This window comes from Stegostoma tigrinum, chromosome 3 (genome assembly GCF_030684315.1).
Source record: "Stegostoma tigrinum isolate sSteTig4 chromosome 3, sSteTig4.hap1, whole genome shotgun sequence".
NCBI lineage: Eukaryota > Metazoa > Chordata > Chondrichthyes > Orectolobiformes > Stegostomatidae > Stegostoma > Stegostoma tigrinum.
Window position 1 is genome coordinate 99,909,867 of NC_081356.1, and position 21,550 is coordinate 99,931,416.

General features: G+C 41.4%; 2 protein-coding genes across 2 annotated transcripts in view; both read left to right on the forward strand.

Moving 5' to 3' along the window:
• atg10 (ATG10 autophagy related 10 homolog (S. cerevisiae)) overlaps window positions 1-8,287 on the forward strand; it is a 274,871-nt gene extending 266,584 nt beyond the window's left edge. The window contains exons 8-9 of the mRNA XM_059644770.1: window positions 7,018-7,134; window positions 8,082-8,287. Of these exons, the coding sequence (XP_059500753.1) occupies window positions 7,018-7,129 (112 nt within the window). The 3' untranslated portion in view covers window positions 7,130-7,134; window positions 8,082-8,287. The remainder of the gene's footprint in view (window positions 1-7,017; window positions 7,135-8,081) is intronic.
• The window catches only part of LOC125450829 (xanthine dehydrogenase-like), a 217,017-nt gene continuing 202,964 nt past the window's right edge, over window positions 7,498-21,550 (forward strand). The window contains exon 1 of the mRNA XM_048527126.2: window positions 7,498-8,057. The gene's annotated coding sequence lies outside the window, so the exon portion shown is untranslated. The remainder of the gene's footprint in view (window positions 8,058-21,550) is intronic.

Below are 21,550 nucleotides of genomic sequence, written 5' to 3' on the forward strand. Positions count from 1 at the left end.
AGACTCTCTCCAGCTACCGTTGGTGCCTCTGGATGGACTGACAGAGCCTTGCACATTTCAACCAGTTCTTCAGAATAGTCTTCTTACAAGACCCAGTATTTGTACCCACCTGAGCAAATCTTGGGTAGTCTTGCAGCCTTTAACAGAGACTTTACACCATTGTTTTGTGGATCTAACACACCTGCTCCTGCTCAGTTTTGATGCACGCTTCACCATGTCACAATTCACTATATGCTTTGCTGACCACCCCAGAGGCTGTGTACATATCCTGTGACCACCATCAGAGCATATAAACCCCTCTGAGGAACGTTCATCCTCATGACCCCAGCTCCTTTAGGACACTAGTATGAACTGTAAGGGACAAAGGGCATAAATTAGAATTGACAAACTCAGAGGATTCTATGCCATAAATGCGCAGATCATATTTCTTCTGTTGTTGGCATTGTTAGGTAGCTGGAGGACCACCATCACCCCTTTGCCAATCCCAGGTACTCTGATATCCAGCTTACTTCCATTGCTACCTGCTCCACAGGTGTCAGCATTGACAATAACTGGAGGGCTACCTCCGTTGCCCCACCTTACAGTTTAGTGCTCTGTTTTATTGTAAGGATAGGGAGAAGAAACTAATGATTCAGAGAACTGGAATGTTTGAGGATAGAGGAGGAGCATTTACTGATCATTTTTGAGAGGGATTGCAGTAGGATGAATAGCAGGTAAATTTAGGATGTGTGGTGATTCGAGGAAGAGGGACAGTGTGACTGCAGGATTTGTTCGACTGAGCAGAGATGTTTTATATTTGAAAATGTCATCCACTTATCCTTCGTCCCTGATGGTAATATAACATCTCTCATAACCTTGGACCCAGGAAGCAAGGCAGCACACAATTACGGCTCAGCTTCTTTTAAAAATTTATTCTTTCATGAGATGTAAGTGTCACTAATTATTGCCAGCAACCATTATCCATCCCTAATTGCCCTTGGCAAATTGAGCTGTCTTTCTGAACTAGTGGAGCCCATGACATTAAGGTTCACTCACAATATTGTCTGGGAGTGATTTGCAGGTTTTGACCTCGCAACACTGAAGGAACGGCAATAAATTTCCAAGTCAGAATGCAAAATGGCTTGGAGGGAAATTTGTAGGTAGTGCTGTTCTCATGTATCTGCTGCCCTTTTCCTTCCAAGTAGTAGAGATTACCTGTTTAGAATGGTTGGTTGAAGTAACTTTGGTACAATGCTGTATTGTGGCCAGTGGATGGAACACAATACTGCTAGTGTGCATCAATGTGAAGGGAGTGAATGTTTAAGGTGATGAATGGATGGACAATCGAACAGACTGCTTTGACCTGGATGGTGCCAAGCTTATTGAGTGTTATTTAAGCTGCACTTTTTCAGGCAACTGGGGAGTATTCCATCACACTCCTGACTTGTGCCTTGTAGACAGTGGACAAGCTTTGGGGAATCTGGAAATGAGTCATTCACTGTGGGATTCCTAGCTTCTGACCTGATCTTGTAGCCATTGCATTTATATGGTGAGTCCAGTTTCTGGTTAATAGCAACCCTCAAGTCACCTTTTCTGCTGTATCCAGCAATGTCTTCTTCATCTCTGTGGGACTCATGGGAAAAAATAGTGCCCACATGTGCTCCTATTGTCCACAGTTGCTGTCCAGGATACATCTGAGAACATTAGTGCAGCCTTCGGACAGGTTGAGTCTCCTTCTGTTGAGTTTATGGCTCACTTCCAGCAGTTTCAGAAGGCTTCCAATCCGGTGGGATCCTTTTAGATACTGGGGGTGAAACAGACCACTGTAGACTGTCATCTTGCATGCGCATTCTGGTTGATCAGGAGACCCCAGTGTCAGATTCCATGATTGAGTTTAATGTAAGTTTTCTGGGCTCCTAACACATTGCTAGGGTCTTCCATTATAACCAGATTGGAACATTAACATTCAGCCCCTATATTCCATCCCCGTTTCTGTAACTCATTACATATTCCCAGGACAACGTGTATAATAGAAACTGCTTATGTAAAATCACTGTGCTGTAATTAACATCCTCCCACTCATTCTTACAGCAGAGTGTTTTAAAGGTTGTGTTTCAAATAGTTTTCTTAAATGACGGAAGGTCATGAATCTATCCTTGGATACGGCTTTTAGAATAAAAATAACTAAAGAGATGAGGTTACATTGACAATAATTCTGTAGACAATACTGACAGCACACCTAAAAGTGGTTGTAAAATTAAACATCTCTTTTCATCTCTACTCTGAAAGTTGGTCATTTATTACACATACAGTGTATGCTTTCATTTTTGAAAGGTTATACCAGTTTGAATGTCGGATTAGATAGGATCAATGTTTGAATTCCAAAGTTGCTCATTTGTCGGGACATTCCACAGATACTGTAGTCGCAAAATTCAGCAGGGTCTGAAAATGAATGTGGAACTCCTGATGAATGATGTTACCTCCAGACCCTGACTAAAGTACCGTAATGTGTTCTGGTTCCAGGCAGGATATCTTAGTTCTTAAGGCTCCCAGGTCAGGAGGAGGAATGAACTGATTCACTGTTGCTTTGTTTTGATCACCACAAGGTTAATGTAAAAACTGCTCCCTTCCCTTTTTACTACGTTTCTATCAAAGCGGAATAAAATGTGCTTGGAATGTGCTACCGTTGGAGGTGTTAGAACTAGATATGACAGCAATGTTTAAGAGATATTGAGACAGACAAATGACAGGCAGAGAATTCAAGGGATATGTGCCATGTGCAGGCAGATGGGATTAGTTTAGTCTAACATCATGGTTGGCACAGACATGAAGGGCCAAAGGGTCTCTTCCTGTGCTGTACTGTTCTGTGCTCTATGTTAACATAAAAACCAGGAGCAGGAGTTAGCAGTTCAGCCCTTCAAGCCTGCTCTGCCATTTGATATGATCAGGACTGGCCTCATCTTGGCTTCAGCTGCACTTTTCTGCCCGCTGTCCGACTCCCACTCTTAGTCCTTACATTACCATAGAGCATAGAACAATACAGCACAGGAACAGGCCCTTCGGCCCTCCGTGTCTTGCCAACCATGATGCTTTCTAAACTAATCCCATCTGCCTGCGCATGATCTATTGCCCTTTATTCGTGTGTCTGTCTAAGTGCTCTCCATAACCCTTTAGCTCATTACAAATTAAAAATCTCTCCATCTCCTTCTTCAGTTTACACACCGTCCGAGCACCCACCACCTTATTGGGTCGTGAATTCCACAGATTCACAACCATTTGAGAGAAGTAATTTCTCCTCTTCTCTGTTTTAAAAGGAGCCAATTTAACAAGCTTTCTTGACTTTGCAAAAAGAGTGATTTTTTTTAAAAAAATTCAATCATGGGATGTGGATGTCACTGGCCAGCATTTATTGCCTGCCCCTAGTTGCCGTTGAGAAGGTGGTGATGAGCTGCCCTCTTGAAATGCTGCTGTTCATGTTCTGTTGATAAACGCATTGTTGTCAGGGAAGGAATTCCAGGATTTTACTCTCTCTTTGACAGGAATGGACAATGGCCATTAAATATCAGGAGGGCAGAATTCCACCTTGGGTGGAGAGGGTCCATACCAACCATTTAGCAGGTGTGTGGGTTGGTGTTGGGGACCATGGTACTCTGTAAAACCTGAACCTGGCCCAAAACTACCCCTTTCATTGATTGAGATTGTTATGAACTAGGTAAAAAGTTATCCTGAATGCGCTTTTGATCATTCTGCTCCATCTGTGCCATTTACAGTGATTCCATCCCAATGTTCGGGTTGCTAAAATCCCTGAATACTGCTTTGTTGTTTCTGTGTTACAATTTTTTTTCTTCCATCTCCCTCTAACTGGATAATCATAATGCACTTTTAACACCATGATTGCCCTTTCTTGTTCTGCTACTCATCTACAAATCCTCAGATCACCCCTGGTGCTGTGAGTTTGTGAATCCAGAAACAGGAAGACAATCCAGTCGAATATGTGGCTGGACAAATGGTTCAGGATATCTTAGCTTATCATCTCTCTTCTTGGCTGTCTGTTTTCTTAGCCAATATATTGCAAATTCACACCCTCTTTCCCTCACTGTCTCATTTGGAATGCTGTCACTGTTACCTTTCTTTAAGCCAAGTTTCATTAGTAGCTACAATATTGTAATGCAGTATGTCTTTGAGCTCAACGGATCTGTTGTATTCACTGGATTCCTTCCTTTGAAGTATATCATACGCAGTGGAAATTCTTTTGATACTTCTCTCTTCTCACTGTCTTCCACATACTGTTCATAATTTTCTGCCTTCCATTTTCAGTTTTGCTCCTTCCCTTCTGAATCTACATTCACCTTCCCACTCACCTATCCAGATTAATTAAACCTGTCTCAAAAGCCCAAGTAAACCTCCCAACAGAGGTACTAGTGCCAGGTGGATGAAGGTTTAGTTCAGCATGTATTGGTTCCAATTTCGCCAGAAACCGTTCTAATTCCCCACGTACCTAAGATATCCTGAACCATTTGTCCAGCCACATATTCGACTGGATTGTCTTCCTGTTTCTGGATTCACAAACTCACAGCACCAGGGGTGATCTGAGGATTTGTTTTCTTGAAATGTGACTTTGGCTCTACAGGGATTGTGCAGTGGTCAGTCCCACCTTTACAAGTAGATTGTTAAGTGAGGAGTGAGGAAAAGGTCTCATAGAATTTTCCATTTTATTGATTATTCAGCATCTGACTTGAGTCCTGTCAGCCAGGTACATCCTGAAGGTCTCAGTCAATAATGGTGCAATTGAGCCTCTCAGTGATGCGCATTGAAGTCTCTCATCCCGAGTACATTTTGTGGTCTTGCTGCTCTCCCTCCTCCTCTAAGTGATTTTTAAAAAAAACATATAGAATCCCTACGTGTGGAAACAAGTCCACACCAACTCTCTGAAGAGCATCCCACCCAGACTCGCCTCCCTAACCTATCCCTGTAAACCTGCATTTCCCACAGCTAATCCACCTAGCCTGCAAAAGCCTGGATTTTATCGGTAATCCACTTAACCTGCACATCTATGGACTGTGAGAGGAAACCAGAGCACCTGTAGGAAACCCACGCAGACACAGGGAGAACTTGCAAACTCCATACAGATAGTCACCTGAGGCTGATCGAACCTGGGACCCTTTGCTGTGAGGAAGCAGTGCTAGCCACTGAGCCGCCGTGCTGCCCATGATGCTTGATATGGAAGAGCATTGATTCGTCATTTGGTGATGAGCAGCGGGTTTCCTTGCCCATGTTTGACCTGATCCCATGCAACATCATTGTGTCCATGATGTTAAATGTTACAATAAGCAAATAACTATGATGATCTGTGCCAAAAGGAAATAAAGTTTATTGAGAAAATTTTATTTTGTGATATAGGTAATAAAGAGTTAACATATTCAGATGCAATTCCTTAATTCATGATTCAGGATAAGTGTTGACTGTATCATGTGTTTGCTTTTGTTTGAAGTAGCAAACAGATTATGGCAGTTATTTTACCTGAATGTTTATATGTGTTACTAATATTGCACAACATAATTTCAGACATTCATGTCTAATGTGACTACAAATCATTAAGTAAAAAGTGCAGTAGAATGTCAGGATGAGGGATCATGCCTCTGACTCTCTATGGGAAAAATTTCAGTGCTGGTTGGGAAGTGAGGGATGGAAAATGAATAGAAGCAAGATTCTTCCCTGCAGGAATGGAGAAAACTGGAGGCAAGGTTGACTTTGGCTGCTGTTGCGTTCCATCTCATGGTTGGTGACAGATTAATATTGGCAGATGTCTAGTAATAGCCACCCATCTGCCCTCTTGTAACTAATAGTATCCAAGAAAAGATGAATATTCAGACTTTGCATTCAGCTTGTTTTGGAATACTGTGGAATACAAAGATTATGTAGTTTCATGACCTACTGTGTTAACGCTCTGCTTACAAATTATGGAGAAAAACATACATACTATATTATGCCTGGCATTCAGACTGCTAAGGAGGTTGCTATGTTAAAGAATTGAAATGCATTCTTAATGAGATGCATGGATTTTTTTTCGGAATGACTTGAACACAAGTACTGTTGTGTCTGTTAGATTTACACAATCTGGTTTCTTCAACTTGTTTTCTTTCATAAGTATTAAACTTGTAGTGAGTAGGAAGGCTAGAAATTTAATTAGGACTTCCCCCTCCGTAGTTTATTCACTTTATCAACTGAGGAGTTGAGTAACATAGAGCAGGAAGGACCCAGAATCGACCCTAGCATATGCTGAATTCGCTGATTTCAACCACTACAGTAGCAGGGACACAAAACATTGGCCTCAGCATTCCTGGATTAGAAAGTGGAAATCACCTAAAGTTGCTGCTCCTGACTATTATCCAGCAATCCCTGTTGGATGTGATTGTATTTGGATGCTAAATGAGGAAAGCATAATATTTATCCATAACCACAACCCCCTTCTGATGATTATGAAACAGCCTGCTTACACTCACTGTAGACATGAATAATGGCCATTTGAGCAAGGCCCTGGAGAGCACGCTGCGCCCACTGAGCCATATCCTAGCAAGGAGTCGGTTCTTTCAAGAAAGGGGAGTGGAGAAAACTGGTGAGTAAAGAGAAAAAAATGTAACATGGGGTGGGGGATGGGGGAGAAAAACAGCATTGTAGAACTCAAACTCTGCTTTTTAGACATGTCTAAAAATGTGACTGGTTTCTGGTGATTGGAAACACATTACAGAGTTACTGACATTCAGCTTCAGAATACTTCAGGCTGTACGAGATGTGCTGCCATGCGAGCAATCCTTTTGTAATTCATTATGAGTACCTTTGAAAATGCCCAGTTTACTTATATTTGTTCTACACTGTAACGCAAAGCATACATTTATTATGCCGTACATTTGCTTTGTTAAATCAAGTAATGCAGAAAACAAAAGTGTCTCAAAACTGTAATTGCCTATGTTAAAAGAAAAATGCCAAGTAATTTTTTTAAAGAAAATGTCACGCTTATTTTATGTTTCTTTTGTTTAGGAATGTAAATTACATCACAAGCTGGCTGAGCATGATGGGGCCAGTAGTGGGACTCGATGTACCGTTGAGCTATGCCACAGCTGTATCACAGGGCATTTTTGACCCAAATTGAAAAAAGTATGTGCACACAATGTACTTATTTTTCATAACGCACTTTCAGTTTGACAATGTTTTAGCAGAAACTGATGTGCGAAGTGGAATAAACCCAGTTGCAACTGAGGAATAAAATCAAGAATTGTGCTTTTCATTGTTCAGGGAATGTTTGTAACAAGAAATATAAATATTACTGCTCCCTGGTATGGAGATGATTCAGTTATCAAAAATTCCATGTCGCTTGTAAATTTTTAATGGCATGTGTTTTGTGCTTGAGAGTCGGGCAAGATGGAGGTTGTAATGCAGGAAGAAAAGTCGAAATTTTTTTGAGCATAAAATGATGGTGACCTGATGAAGAATCATGGGGATTGCATAGATGTTAGTATATCATGTGTTATTCTGGTTTAATCGAAAAGGGTTTGTTGTTCTAGCTGTTACACAGTAGGGATTTCCTAATAGTGTTTATATAGTTTGTTCTGACATATTAACGCTTGAGCTTTTTCTGATAAATCATTAGTTCAATGTAAAGCAACTCAACTTATTGTCTTAACATAAATGGATGGCCATCTTAATGACATAATATTAGTATTTATTTGTCATGTTGAGTACTCTATTTTAAAATTTCCATTGTTCAACGACCAATAAATGATGCTACCCTGGTGGGTTATTTTTCTGGCGTAACATGCTGTACCATCTTATGATTTCATGAATGTAAGTACAGTTGAAGGACTTGACTGACTTCAAGTTCTGCACTTAGATTTTCTGCAGGGAACAAGTTCAAGCAATTATCATCTAAGTAGGTGGTCCCTTCCCACCTCATTCCAGTGGTGGGTCACTCAAGGAAAAGAGACTGGTAAACTGAAATGTGCAGTCTCGACCATCGTGTAATCGTAACCTGGGAAGATAACTTGTGGGGAGGAATCAGGAAAATTACACAACAAAGAAAAGTAAGATTTTCCACTTCTTTTTAGGGAATGTTTGGAGTGGATAAATAAGAAAATCCAGTTGCTGTTTATTGCAGAGAACACTGAATTCTGAGAAGAAGAGCAACAATCTTCATCCAAAATCAAATCAACAACTTCTTACTGGCACTGTCAAAGCTTTGTTCTCTGTATTTACAGCTTAAATTATGCCATTCAGTGATTAGTTTGTGCTATTAAAGAAGACTTATCTTTGATCTGCAATACAATATTGTTTTAATAGTTGGCAAAAGAATCTATGTTCTCTGAACTTTAAGATATGTTGTTTAAACACTGTGGCTGTGAAACCAAATGTGGCTGTGTATGCTGAAGTGCAGTAGAATGTACTTAACACCAAAAGAAAGGCACACATTTTCTTTAGAAATCTTGAGCTGCAATGAAATTAAATTAAACCTGAAAATAAATTAGATCATCCTGTGAAGGGGAAAACCAACATTTTTTTTAAATGTTAATAACATGCTGTATTTGTTGAATGACATCAAGGAGTTCCCATAAAACCTTCTTCTCGCTTGAAATATCTGTCACGAAGATTCAAACACATGGATTGATGTATTTTGTTTTGAACATATAGTTTACATCTTCTTCGTTTTTTGCAAGTGTCACACTGCTTGCAAATTGAGCCTAATGTTGTCACATATTGTGCAAAAGAAATAAGTGAAAATAAGGTTCTATAGAAGCTGTGACTGATGAGCACAAATGAAAATACATTGGAGCCCTCTTCAGGTCAACTTAGGTTACCTCTAGTAATAGCTATAGTTTGCATTTGAAAAAGAAAAAGAAATAAATCATGTTTAATAGCATAAATAAATGTGTTTAATTCTGCAATATTCTAGGAGAATTTTCTTCATGTGATTGTACTCACTGACTTATTTTACTTCCCAATGTTTAATATGTTTTTTGGACACACACTTAATGAACAAATATTCAAGATATTGTTTGCATTTGTAATCTTGTCTGGTTATTTTCCATTTTAGGTTTTAAGTATTAATAGGTTAAGGATGCACCTATGCATATGAACAAAATAAATGCAGTTGACTACCTTTTAAACTAAAAAAAATCAAACCAGACGTATTCGTAGAAAACCTATTAAATCTTTACATGCAGCAGATCAGTCATTAAAATAACAATGTAAAGAAGTTTAGAATTCAGAAACTGTATACCTTTAATTTTCTTCCACTTTTATTTGGCACCTTTTCAACAGAGCACAGAAGATTTAGCCAATGGAGTACACGTGTCCTGCATATATTTTAGATAAATATAAATCTGGTACTTACCAGCAAAATAGTGACAGGCTGATGCTGAGACCATGTTGAACATAATTTGGGAAGTCTAGCTTATCAGCTATTGCAAGTACAGCATATACATGTGACAACGGGCAAAATAATTGAGAGAGTGAGCAGACTTCCGATCTTGAACCAAGGCGACTAAACAGCAATTCTTCAGTTAGTTAAATGTTCCAGAAAGATAAGAAGCAAGCACCTTGCGACTTCATTAACCTTCTGCGCACTGTAACTGAAGGTGTTAAGCACAAAGAAATCACTGCGCTAACTACCTCTCTTCATTCCATGCATTTTATTTATGTCATATTAATATTATACTCTTGCACTCAAACATCTTGTTCCATTCAGATCATCATGATGGAGTTTCAAATACATTCCTCCATTAGAACAATTCATCATAAGAGGGAACACTATACCATCCGTAGAGTTTTCTTGAAGTGCCTTTTTAACATCTGGAAAATATGTAGTTGGATTAGTTTTTTTTTAAAAGTACTTGTACCTTAGAAAATCTTGAACACCCTTTTCAAGCTGAAAATATTGTGTGCTAATGTTTGTGATCTTAACTGTTAACTCCCATTAATTTGAATACCTTTGGCCCAGATTACACTTTTGGAAATGCGTACAGTTTTATTCTGTACAATGGAACATTTAATTTTGTGATTATGGTGAGTGAAATAAATGTAGATTTCACTTCAGAAAATTGCCGTTAATGTATCACAGGAAATGAGCAGAAATGTCTCACTGCAAATTCTTAATTGTGAAAAATGAGCAATTCAGATTCTAATGATAAACTCTGGAAACAAAAGACATGAGAGAGAAAAAATTGATGTTACTATTCATAAGATGTTAGTGAAGTTATGGTCTTATTGTCTAAGTTGCCTAATGTATATTATAGAATGAACATATAAACAGGATGAAGCCATTTCACCCCTTGAGCTTGTTGCACCATTCGGTTAGATCATAGATGGCCTGTTAATCCCTTTCCCTTGAAACCAATACCATACAAAAATCTAGCAATCTTGAATATTCAGTTATTCTAGTGTTCACATTTTTTGGGGGCAGGCAGCTTGTAAAGCTCCACTGTTCCTTGTCTGGAAAAGTATTCCTTGATTTTTTCTGCTGAAAGTCCTAGCTTTAATTTTTTAAAAATGCACCTTCAAACCTGCTTTAGAATTCTGTTTACCTTTTTCTATTCCAGTTCTACTGATAGAATGAAAAGGCAACAATGTTCAAATGGTCACAATTTTAGATATAGTTGTGTTAGGCAGGCAGTCCTTCGAAGGTTGTTTTTAAAAATCTCTTCTACTGAACAGGTCTCATTTTCCACATGTGCAAATTATTTTTATATTTGTATGTGTGGGCATTGTTGGCTATGCCAGAATTTATTCATCCTAATGGTCTACAGAAGTAAACCATCTCTTGAACCACTGCAGTCCATATGGTCTAGGTACACACACAGTGCAGTTAAGAAGGAAGATCCAGGTTTTGACCTACTATCAATGCATGGCTTGGAGGGGTGGTTTCAGCTGGTGCTATTCCAATATGCCTGCAGCCATGTTCCTTCCAGGCAGCAGAAGTCACAGGTTTAGAAAATGTTGTCAAAGGCACCTTGGTGAGTTACTGCAGAGGATCTTGTATCTGCTACACTTTCACACCACTTATGTTTAGTTGTCGTAATGTGTAATGTAAAATTCAAACTGGCTACTTTGACCTGGATAGTGTCAACCTTCTTCATTTATCCAAATGGAGAGTATTCCATGATACTCTGTACAGATGCCATGTAAAAGGTGGACAAGCTTTAGATATCAGGAGGTGAATTAGTTGATGCAGAATTCCCAGCCTCAGATCTGCTGCTCTTGCTACTGTATTTATGTGACTAGTCCATTTCATTTTCTGTCCTGAAGATGTTGATAATGCTGGATTTAGTGATGGTAGTGCCATTGCATATTCATGGGAGATGGTTCAATTCTCTCATGTTGGAGATAATCATTACTTGTGAATTAATCAGCCCATGTGGACTATAAAATTCAAACTTGCTTTGAACATAGTGATTCAACCTGATCAGACCCATATGCTATAGCTAGCTAGAAGACCTCCCAGTTCTCAGGGATATGACTGTCTACATGTGGGACAGAGTTGGGGGAGAGGGAGTGCAGGGTACCTGCCTTAACAGCCGGGATCAAAAGAAAGGCTTTATTAAAATATTGCATGCCTACATGACAGAGGTCCTTTACAAAATGAGGTTTTGGGATTCCACAATTGAATACAACTGCTGTCAACAAACATCAGTCGTGAAGTTTCAGTCAATGAGTGGGAATCAGAAGGCTCTCCAGTCAAACCTGGAGTCAGGTAGAGCTGCCCTGGCCGGCTCATGTATTGTAGAGAATCTTTACTAAGTCCATAAAGAAGGATGTGGGCATGGGAGGAGTAGCTATTCCAGATGGAAGCAACAATATCAAAATCTCCTTGTACATGAATATCAAAGTGTCCTCTGCTGAGATCCACAGTTGGTACACAGACTGATGAGCATCTGCAATCTTTCAAACTGTCCTTGGGAATCATGACAAGAGCAAGATCATATTCTTTGGAATTGGGCCAATGCATGGTTCCCATCATTGTCAGGGCAAATTAGCTGAAGGTGTAAGGGATGTGGTTTAGAAGGGCTGGGGCATACGTTAAAATTTGGAAGACGTGAATAGCCATTGTGAAACAAAAACTCTACACACTGTTACCTGGGATGTACACCAAGACAAGCATTAACTACAGCTGGAGGATCATCAATTCACTGCATTTGCAAAGAAGGTCAAGAAACACATAGTAAGATAACAAAGTGTGAAGCTGGATGAACACAGCAGGCCAAGCAGCATCTCAGGAGCACAAAAGCTGACGTTTCAGGCCTAGACTCTTCATCAGAGAGCCCCATTATCTCTGATCAAGAAATACATAGTGGTTTTTTGTTGACTTTAACCACGGGCAGCTCGATGATGCAGGGTGATGCGGTCAGCTGGTTGTTGTTAGGGATGCACTTGCAGACAAGTATCAATTTTCTGACAGATACTGTTTGGTTTACCCAAAACTTGTTGGCCTTCTAGGGTAAATCTGTCCATAACCGAGTTCTGGACACAGAATGACACGTTCCGAGGTCCAGGATACATTCGAGCTTGGGACAGCCATTGCAAAGGCATAATTCAGAAAGGCCATCATCTAATGCCTTCCAACCATCCGACATCCAGGGGCTAGGAATTGGGTGTACCCGTGGGTTTGACGTATAATGAACCTCATAAATGTTAACAATAAGAAACTGATTTGCTTTGCACCTCATCTAATGTCATTTGTGAACGGTCAAATAATTTACTTTAATGTGGTGAATTAAGGTTATTTTTGGAAAAAGACCTCATGACTGTTCTATGAGTCTTTTCCAGGAATTCACCTGGGGAACCTTCAACTTGATCAAAGACAATTTTTGGTCTGCATGAAACCTTTTGGTCTTCAATGCAAAGTATTGCCCATGACTAAGCCTTGCAGACCGGTACATTTCTATGTCCAAGATAATGTGAACTGCTTGGTTTAGATCATTGTCCAATTGTGTAGAATTTATGTCATAAATATTACGCGAGAATACCACATCATGTATGAAAGAATTTGATCTGCAACAGAAGTGCAATAGTATATAACTTGAACTGTTACAGAGTGTAATTTTCATTTCTTAATGAATGAGGTATATTTCTTTCAAAAAAGAAATTCTCCACCATTGTGATAACCATGCATATTAGCTACTAACGGTCCCCATTAACAGCTATTTACTCTCCTAGGCTGATCATTATCTACTCCTTTGTCTGCCTAAGTGTTCTACTCTCTCTTTGGGCTCTATCTCCACCCATTGTTTACTCCTTACCCCCCACCCTAACTTCTGCTTAAAAAAACATTTTCCTAGCCACCATCAGTTTTGAAGAAGGGTCACCAGACCCAAAATGTTAACGCTGATTCCTCTCCACAGATGTTGCCAGAGCTGCTGAGCTTTCCCAGCAACTTCTGCTTTTGTTCAAGTGGAACACCATCGCATACCTCCCTTTGGTCAGAAAATCAGCTGCTTACCACAACTCAGTTTTCTGCGAGTCTGCCAATTTTGGACCCATGTTGCCACATTCCCTTTCCAAAGTTTTAACTTTCCTGGCAAGTCCATCAGGTGACACCTTATCAAATACTACACAGAAGGCTGTGTATACCAATCCAACTGCATCTTGAAGACTCTCAATAAAATCCTCTGAAGAGGCCTTACTGGACTTGAACTGCACGCTCTGTTTCTCTCTCCAAAAAGCTGCCAGACTAGCCAAGTTTCTCCAGTACTTCCTGTTTTCATTTTAATTTATGAATGAACCTGTCTTTGAAGAATGATGGGCAGGTTGATGGCTGGACAAGGTAACTGATGAAAATCTATCTTACCTCCTTTATGTGATTTCGTGACCATTTTTATTGAGTGGGCTTATAACTCAAATTTCCTGTGTTCCTGCAGATTCTGAACACATGTAAATTTTGTTCTGTCATCTGGTGGGAGGCATTTATTGGCTTCCTTTCAATTTATGCTCAGGATTACCAAAGCAATCCTCAGTCTGGCAATTCACTTTGACATAATACCGGATTTACACATTTAGTGAAAGCAGTATTTAGAAAATTAAATCTTATGTAACTGTAATATCAAACAAAGAAATGCCTGCTCGAAGTCATCAATGAAACCATTGCCAAAAAAGTACAGCCCAAAGGAAGTATAAATATTGGATTTTCTCCCTGAGTGAAATAACAATTAAACATTAACCATCAGCAGATTTGAAGACAGCCCAGGCATAGAGCTTTGCACTACACATAGAAGGAGAACATGTGAAGGAAAAACAAATCATGTAAACATGGTCTATAGGTATCATAGACCCCTCGCAAAACTGGTATCAATGGGAATCATGGAGCAAACTGGTTAGTGTCATTCCTGGCATACAGCAAGATGGTTGTGTATGTTGGAGGTCAATCATCTCAACTTCAAGGCATCTCTTTAGGACTCCTTCATGGTAGTGTCTTAGGTCCAACCATCTTCAGCTGTTTCATGAGTGCCCTTCCATTCATCATAAAGTCGGAAGTGTGGACTTACACTGATGATTGAACAATGTTCAGCATCATTTGCAACTTTTCAGATACTGAAATAGGCCATGTCAAAATACAAGACCTGGACAATATCCAGGCTTGGGCTGACAAAGTGCAAGTAACATCCACACCACACAAATGCCAGGCAATGATCAACTCCAATAAGTGACATTCTAAACACTGCCACTTGACATTCAATGGCATTACCGTTATCCTGGGGGCAACAACCATTGACCAGAAACTCAGCTGGTCTCACCATATAAATTCAGTGACCAACAGATCAGGCCAGAACCTAGGAATACTGCAGCAAATACCTCACCTCCTCCCCAAAGCCTGTCCACCAAGGTCAGAAGTCACATGACACCAGGTTATAGTCCAATAGGTTTATTTGAAATCACAAGCTTGGAGAGCGCTTCTCCTTAGTAAGGTGCAGCTCCAAAACTCTTAAGAAGCTTGACAGCATTCAGGGCAAAGCAACCCACATGATTAGCACTACATTCACAAGCAGCCACTCTGCCACCACCACTGATGCTCAGTAACAGCAGTGTGTACTATGTACAAGATGAACTGCAGAAATTCACATAGATCCTTAAACAGCACCTTCCGAACCTACTGCTATTTCTAACTAGAAGGACAGGGAAGCTGATATATGGGAATACCACTACCCGCAAGTTTCCCTCCAACCTACCCACCATCCTGACTTGGAAATACATTGTTGTTCCTTCACAGTTGCTGGATCAAAATCCCAAATTTCCCGTCCCAAGGGCATTGTGGTCAAGCTACAGCACGTGGACTGCCACAATTGAAGAAGGCAGCTTGCTACCACCTTATCAATGGCAATTAAGCTCAACCAGCAACACCCTCATCTCATGAGTGAACAAAAAAGAAAGCTTGGCCTTGGTGCAAATCACTGTCACAGCCGAAGCTACAAAATATTGTCACTGGTTTGCAGTATTGGACTGGAATTTTGTGAAGGTTAGGTCAGGAAATATTGCAACTCCACAAACCTGTCTCCTTTAAAAGGGCTCACATTCTGCCTTCTAGTTAGGCAGAACCAAGATGGAGCCAAGCTCTGCCTCTGGAGATGGGCTTGAAATGGCACATCGGCAAGAGATGACCAGGCAGGAATGCCTGCCTCCTGAGACAACAGCAAAATTTCAATGGTGAAAATCAGGCCCATAATCTCTCATCCCTCACCCAACCCTATACCCCACATTTCCTTCCTGTTTCTTCATATCCTCCATTTCCCCTTTATATGGCCTTACTTGTATCACACAGTTGTGTAAGGTCTATCTCTGTTAAGGAAGGATGGATTAAGGATTAGTTTAGTACTGAGGAATTACATTAACTTGAGGGATCAAAATGTTGAATCAGTTTGGGTGGAGAAAAGGAATAATAAAGGTAAAAAATTGCTTATGGGAGTAGTTTATAGGCCCCTTGATAGTAAGTTACATCATGGAGCAGATCATGCAGGAAAAAATGAATAGGGCATTTAAGAAAGGTTCCCACAATAATTATGAATGACTTAAATCTTGTGTAGTACGGGAGAAAGAGGTTGGCAAAGGTAGCCTGGAAAATGAGTTCATCGAATATGTTCATGGCAATATCTTAGGGCAGTACATTCTAGAGCTAACCAGAGAACAGGCAATCCTGGATCTGGTAATATGTAATGAGACAAAATTAATCAAAAATCATATGGTAAAGGAGCCTCTGGGTGATAGTGATCACAGTACAACAGGATTTCATGTTCAGCTTAGAAGGGAAAAGCGTTGGTCCATGACTAAAATTTTAAACTTAAATAATTAATAAAGGCATCCATAATGGTTTGAAGAAAGAGCTGGTTAAGGTGAATTGGAAAGCTATGGTAAAAGCTAGGTCAATAGAGTTGCAGTGGCAAACATTTAAGGAGATATTAATAGCCCTCAGCAAAGATTAATCCCAGTAAAAAGGGAAGTCTTTTTAAGAAGGATAAGTTATCCATGGTTAAATAAGGAATTTAGAGAGGATAGATAAGTTAAATCGAAGGAAGACAGATTTCAGTTGAAATAAACTAAACAAAACTGCAAAGATTAGTAGTATGTCAGAGAATTGGGCAGACTTTAAGAACCAGCAAAGAATTACTAAAACGATAATAAAGACACTGAAAGCACTTTATGAGAGAAAATGATTTGTAAAAGTGGGTGGTAAGAGTTTCTCCACTTACTTGAATAGGAAAAGCATCACTAAAGCTAATGTTGGTCCTGTAGGGAGTGAATATGGGGCATTGGCAATGGAAGATGATGAAATGATGAGGGTGTTGGACAGGTATTTTGTGTCTTTCTTCAAGTTAGAAGATTTAGAAAATTTCCAAAAGACAACCGAAAATTCAAAAGTGATAAAAGTGATGAACTCCAGAAATGTTGCAGTGAACTGAATAACAACAAATTTAATACCTTCATTCAATAAAGAAGGGAGGCAGAAAGCTGGAATCTATAGGCCAGTTAGCTGAACATCTTTTACAGGGAAGGTATTGGAATCAATTTTTAAGGAGGTTATAGTGGGTTACTTAGAAAATCACAACTTTGTCAGACCGTTCTGAGGAAGGGTCACCAGACCCGAAACGTTAACTCTGTTTTTCCCTTCACAGATGCTGCCAGACCTGCTGAGCTTCTCCAGCTTCTCCTTCATCTCTGATGAAGGGTCCAGGCCCAAAACGTCAGCTTTTGTGCTCCTGAGATGCTGCTGGGCCTGCTGTGTTCATCCAGCCTCACATTTTATTATCTTGGATTCTCCAGCATCTGCAGTTCCCATTATCACTGAGCTTCTCCAGCAACTTTGTTTTGGTTTTTGTCAGACAGTACCAGCTTGGCTTTGTGTTTATCTAATCTGTTGGAGTTTTCTGACTGAGTAACATCCATGATAGATAAAGAAAAGCCAATAGATATAGTTTACCTTGATTTCTAAAGACTGTTTGATAAGGTGACACGTGAAAGGTTGCTGAACAAGATAACAGCCCTAGGTTTATTTGGTAACATATTAGCATGCATAAAAGATTGGGTAGCTAACATGAAGGAGAAAGTAGGGTTAAATAGATCCTTCTAAGGTTGGCAAGCAGTTACTCGTGGAGTGTGCCACAGAAATCAATGCTATGTCCTCAAATATTAGCAATCTATATCAATGTTTTGGATGAGAGGATTGAATATATGGTAAATAGGTGGTCAAGAGGAGGCAGAGAGTCTGCAATGACTATAAACTGGTAAAGTTTAGTGAAGAAAAATATTGGCAGATCGAGTCTAACATGAGTAAATATCCATTTGTCCATTTTGGCAGGAAGAACAGAGAAGCCACATGCAATTTAAATGAAAAGAGATTAGAAGTCAGAGGTACAAAGGAATCTGAGTGACTTGGGACATGAATCAGGTATAGTCACAACAAGTGAGCAGTAAGGTTGCACAGAATATTGTTGCTAAGGAAATGACGCATAAAATTAGGATGTTTCACTGCATCTATGCAGGATGTTGGTAAGGCAAGATGAAGAAAACTGTTTACAGTTGTGAAGCTGGATGAACACTGTGGGCCAAGCGGTATCAGAGGAGCAGGAAAGCTTGACGTTCAGAAAAAAATGAAGAAGGGTCCTGACCCTAAACGTCGAGCTTTCCTGATCCTCTGATGCTGCTTGGTCTGCTGTGTTCATTCAGCTGTACACCTTGTTACCTCAGATTCTCCAGCATCAGCAGTTCCTACTATCTCTGTTTACAGTTGTGGTTTTCATTGCTTTAGAAACAGTTCAGAGAAGATTTGCTTGACTCATTCCTGGGTTTAAAAGTGTTATCTTATGCATAAATGATGAACAAGTTAGGTCTGCATCCATTGGACTTTAGAAGATTGATAGGTGATGTTACTGAAACATATAAGATTATCAGGGAGAGTAAGTGCCTACAGAACATTTCCATTCATGGGAGCTACTAAAAGATGGGGATATGGTTTAATAATGAGAGCTCTTGGGGGAGGTCATGGCCAAATGGCACTATGGCTGAACTGTTAACTCACAGACCCACATATCCTTCTGGGGACCTGGATTTGAGTCCCACCACAGCAGATGTTGGAATTTGAATTCAATAAATACCTGGAATTAAGACTCTAATGATGACTGCAGTTCCATTGTTGATTGTTAGATAAACCAATCTGGTTCACTAATGTCCTTTAGGGAAGAAAACTGCCATTGTTACCTGGTCTCACCTACATTTGACAATAAATGCTGCCTAGCTGGTGACACCCCTCATCCTGTGAATGATTAAAAAACTCTCTTTTAAGACTGAAATGAGGAGCAACTGTTTCTCTCAGAGTCATTAATTTGTGGACTGCTGTTCCCCAGCAGGTAGTGGAGACTGTGTTTTTGAAGATATTCAGAGCTGTGTTAGATTAACTTCTAACAGACAGGGAAGTCGAGGGTGAAGGGATACATGCAGGGAGGTGGAAATTAGACAACAACCGGATCATTCATGATCTTTTTAAATGGTGGAACAGGCTCAAAATACCAAAGCTGTTGAGGGCTTTGTTAAATTTTAAACAGAAGCTAGAATTGTTGGAGAGACCTGGGGCTGAATGCACCATTACAAATCTACGAAATCTCTTCAAATGATTACATTAGAGATCCCAATCACAGTAATAACACATCTAATTTACAATACAGCATCTAACTGTTGAAATTAGAGGAACTTTTTTTTTGTACTTCGAAGCCTGTCAATGAATGTGCCCCTGGAACAGGTGACTGTATTTTTGGTCTCCACTTGGGACATTTGTTCCCTCATGGATCACATGGATTGGCAGGCTATCAGGAGGCAAAGGCTAGGAATAAGTGAGTCATTTTCAGGCTGGCAGGATGTCACAAACAGTGTTCCATAGGGGGTTTGTGCTGGGACTTCAACTCTTTACAATTTATATAAGTGATTTGGATGAGGGAATTGACAGTATGGTAGCTAAATTTGTAAATGACACAAAAAATAAGAAAGTTGATTTGAGAAGAGGCCATAAGGAGCCTACAAAGGGATAGAGATAGATTAGTTAAGTGTCAAAGGTCTAGGTTTAGAGACCCATGTGGAGAAGTCTGAAGTTGTCCATTTTGACAGGAGGAATAAAAAAGAAACATGTTATCTAAATAATAAAATGTGAGGCTGGATGAACACAGCAGGCCAAGCAGCATCTCAGGAGCACAAAAGCTGACGTTTCGGGCCTAGACCCTTCATCAGAGAGGGGGATGGGGGGAGGGAACTGGAATAAATAGGGAGAGAGGGGGAGGCGGACCGAAGATGGAGAGCAAAGAAGATAGGTGGAGAGGGTGTAGGTGGGGAGGTAGGGAGGGGATAGGTCAGTCCAGGGAAGACGGACAGGTCAAGGAGGTGGGATGAGGTTAGTAGGTAGCTGGGGGTGCGGCTGGGGGTGGGAGGAAGGGATGGGTGAGAGGAAGAACCGGTTAGGGAGGCAGAGACAGGTTGGACTGGTTTTGGGATGCAGTGGGTGGGGGGGAAGAGCTGGGCTGGTTGTGTGGTGCAGTGGGGGGAGGGGATGAACTGGGCTGGTTTAGGGATGCAGTGGGGGAAGGGGAGATTTTGAAACTGGTGAAGTCCACATTGATACCATATGGCTGCAGGGTTCCCAGGCGGAATATGAGTTGCTGTTCCTGCAACCTTCGGGTGGCATCATTGTGGCAGTGCAGGAGGCCCATGATGGACATGTCATCAAGAGAATGGGAGGGGGAGTGGAAATGGTTTGCGACTGGGAGGTGCAGTTGTTTGTTGCGAACTGAGCGGAGGTGTTCTGCAAAGCGGTCCCCAAGCCTCCGCTTGGTTTCCCCAATGTAGAGAAAGCCGCACCGGGTACAGTGGATGCAGTATACCACATTGGCAGATGTGCAGGTGAACCTCTGCTTAATGTGGAATGTCATCTTGGGGCCTGGGATGGGGGTGAGGGAGGAGGTGTGGGGACAAGTGTAGCATTTCCTGCGGTTGCAGGGGAAGGTGCCGGGTGTGGTGGGGTTGGAGGGCAGTGTGGAGCGAACAAGGGAGTCACGGAGAGAGTGGTCTCTCCGGAAAGCAGACAGGGGTGGGGATGGAAAAATGTCTTGGGTGGTGGGGTCGGATTGTAAATGGCGGAAGTGTCGGAGGATAATGCGTTGTATCCGGAGGTTGGTAGGGTGGTGTGTGAGAACGAGGGGGATCCTCTTGGGGCGGTTGTGGCGGGGGCGGGGTGTGAGGGATGTGTCGCGGGAAATGCGGGAGACGCGGTCAAGGGCGTTCTCAATCACCGTGGGGGGGAAGTTGCGGTCCTTAAAGAACTTGGACATCTGGGATGTGCGGGAGTGGAATGTCTTATCGTGGGAGCAGATGCGGCGGAGGCGGAGGAATTGGGAATAGGGGATGGAGTTTTTGCAGGAGGGTGGGTGGGAGGAGGTGTATTCTAGGTAGCTGTGGGAGTCGGTGGGCTTGAAATGGACATCAGTTACAAGCTGGTTGCCTGAGATGGAGACTGAGAGGTCCAGGAAGGTGAGGGATGAGGCAACCAGCTTGTAACTGATGTCCATTTCAAGCCCACTGACTCCCACAGCTACCTAGAATACACCTCCTCCCACCCACCCTCCTGCAAAAACTCCATCCCCTATTCCCAATTCCTCCGCCTCCGCCGCATCTGCTCCCACGATAAGACATTCCACTCCCGCACATCCCAGATGTCCAAGTTCTTTAAGGACCGCAACTTCCCCCCCACGGTGATTGAGAACGCCCTTGACCGCGTCTCCCGCATTTCCCGCGACACATCCCTCACACCCCGCCCCCGCCACAACCGCCCCAAGAGGATCCCCCTCGTTCTCACACACCACCCTACCAACCTCCGGATACAACGCATTATCCTCCGACACTTCCGCCATTTACAATCCGACCCCACCACCCAAGACATTTTTCCATCCCCACCCCTGTCTGCTTTCCGGAGAGACCACTCTCTCCGTGACTCCCTTGTTCGCTCCACACTGCCCTCCAACCCCACCACACCCGGCACCTTCCCCTGCAACCGCAGGAA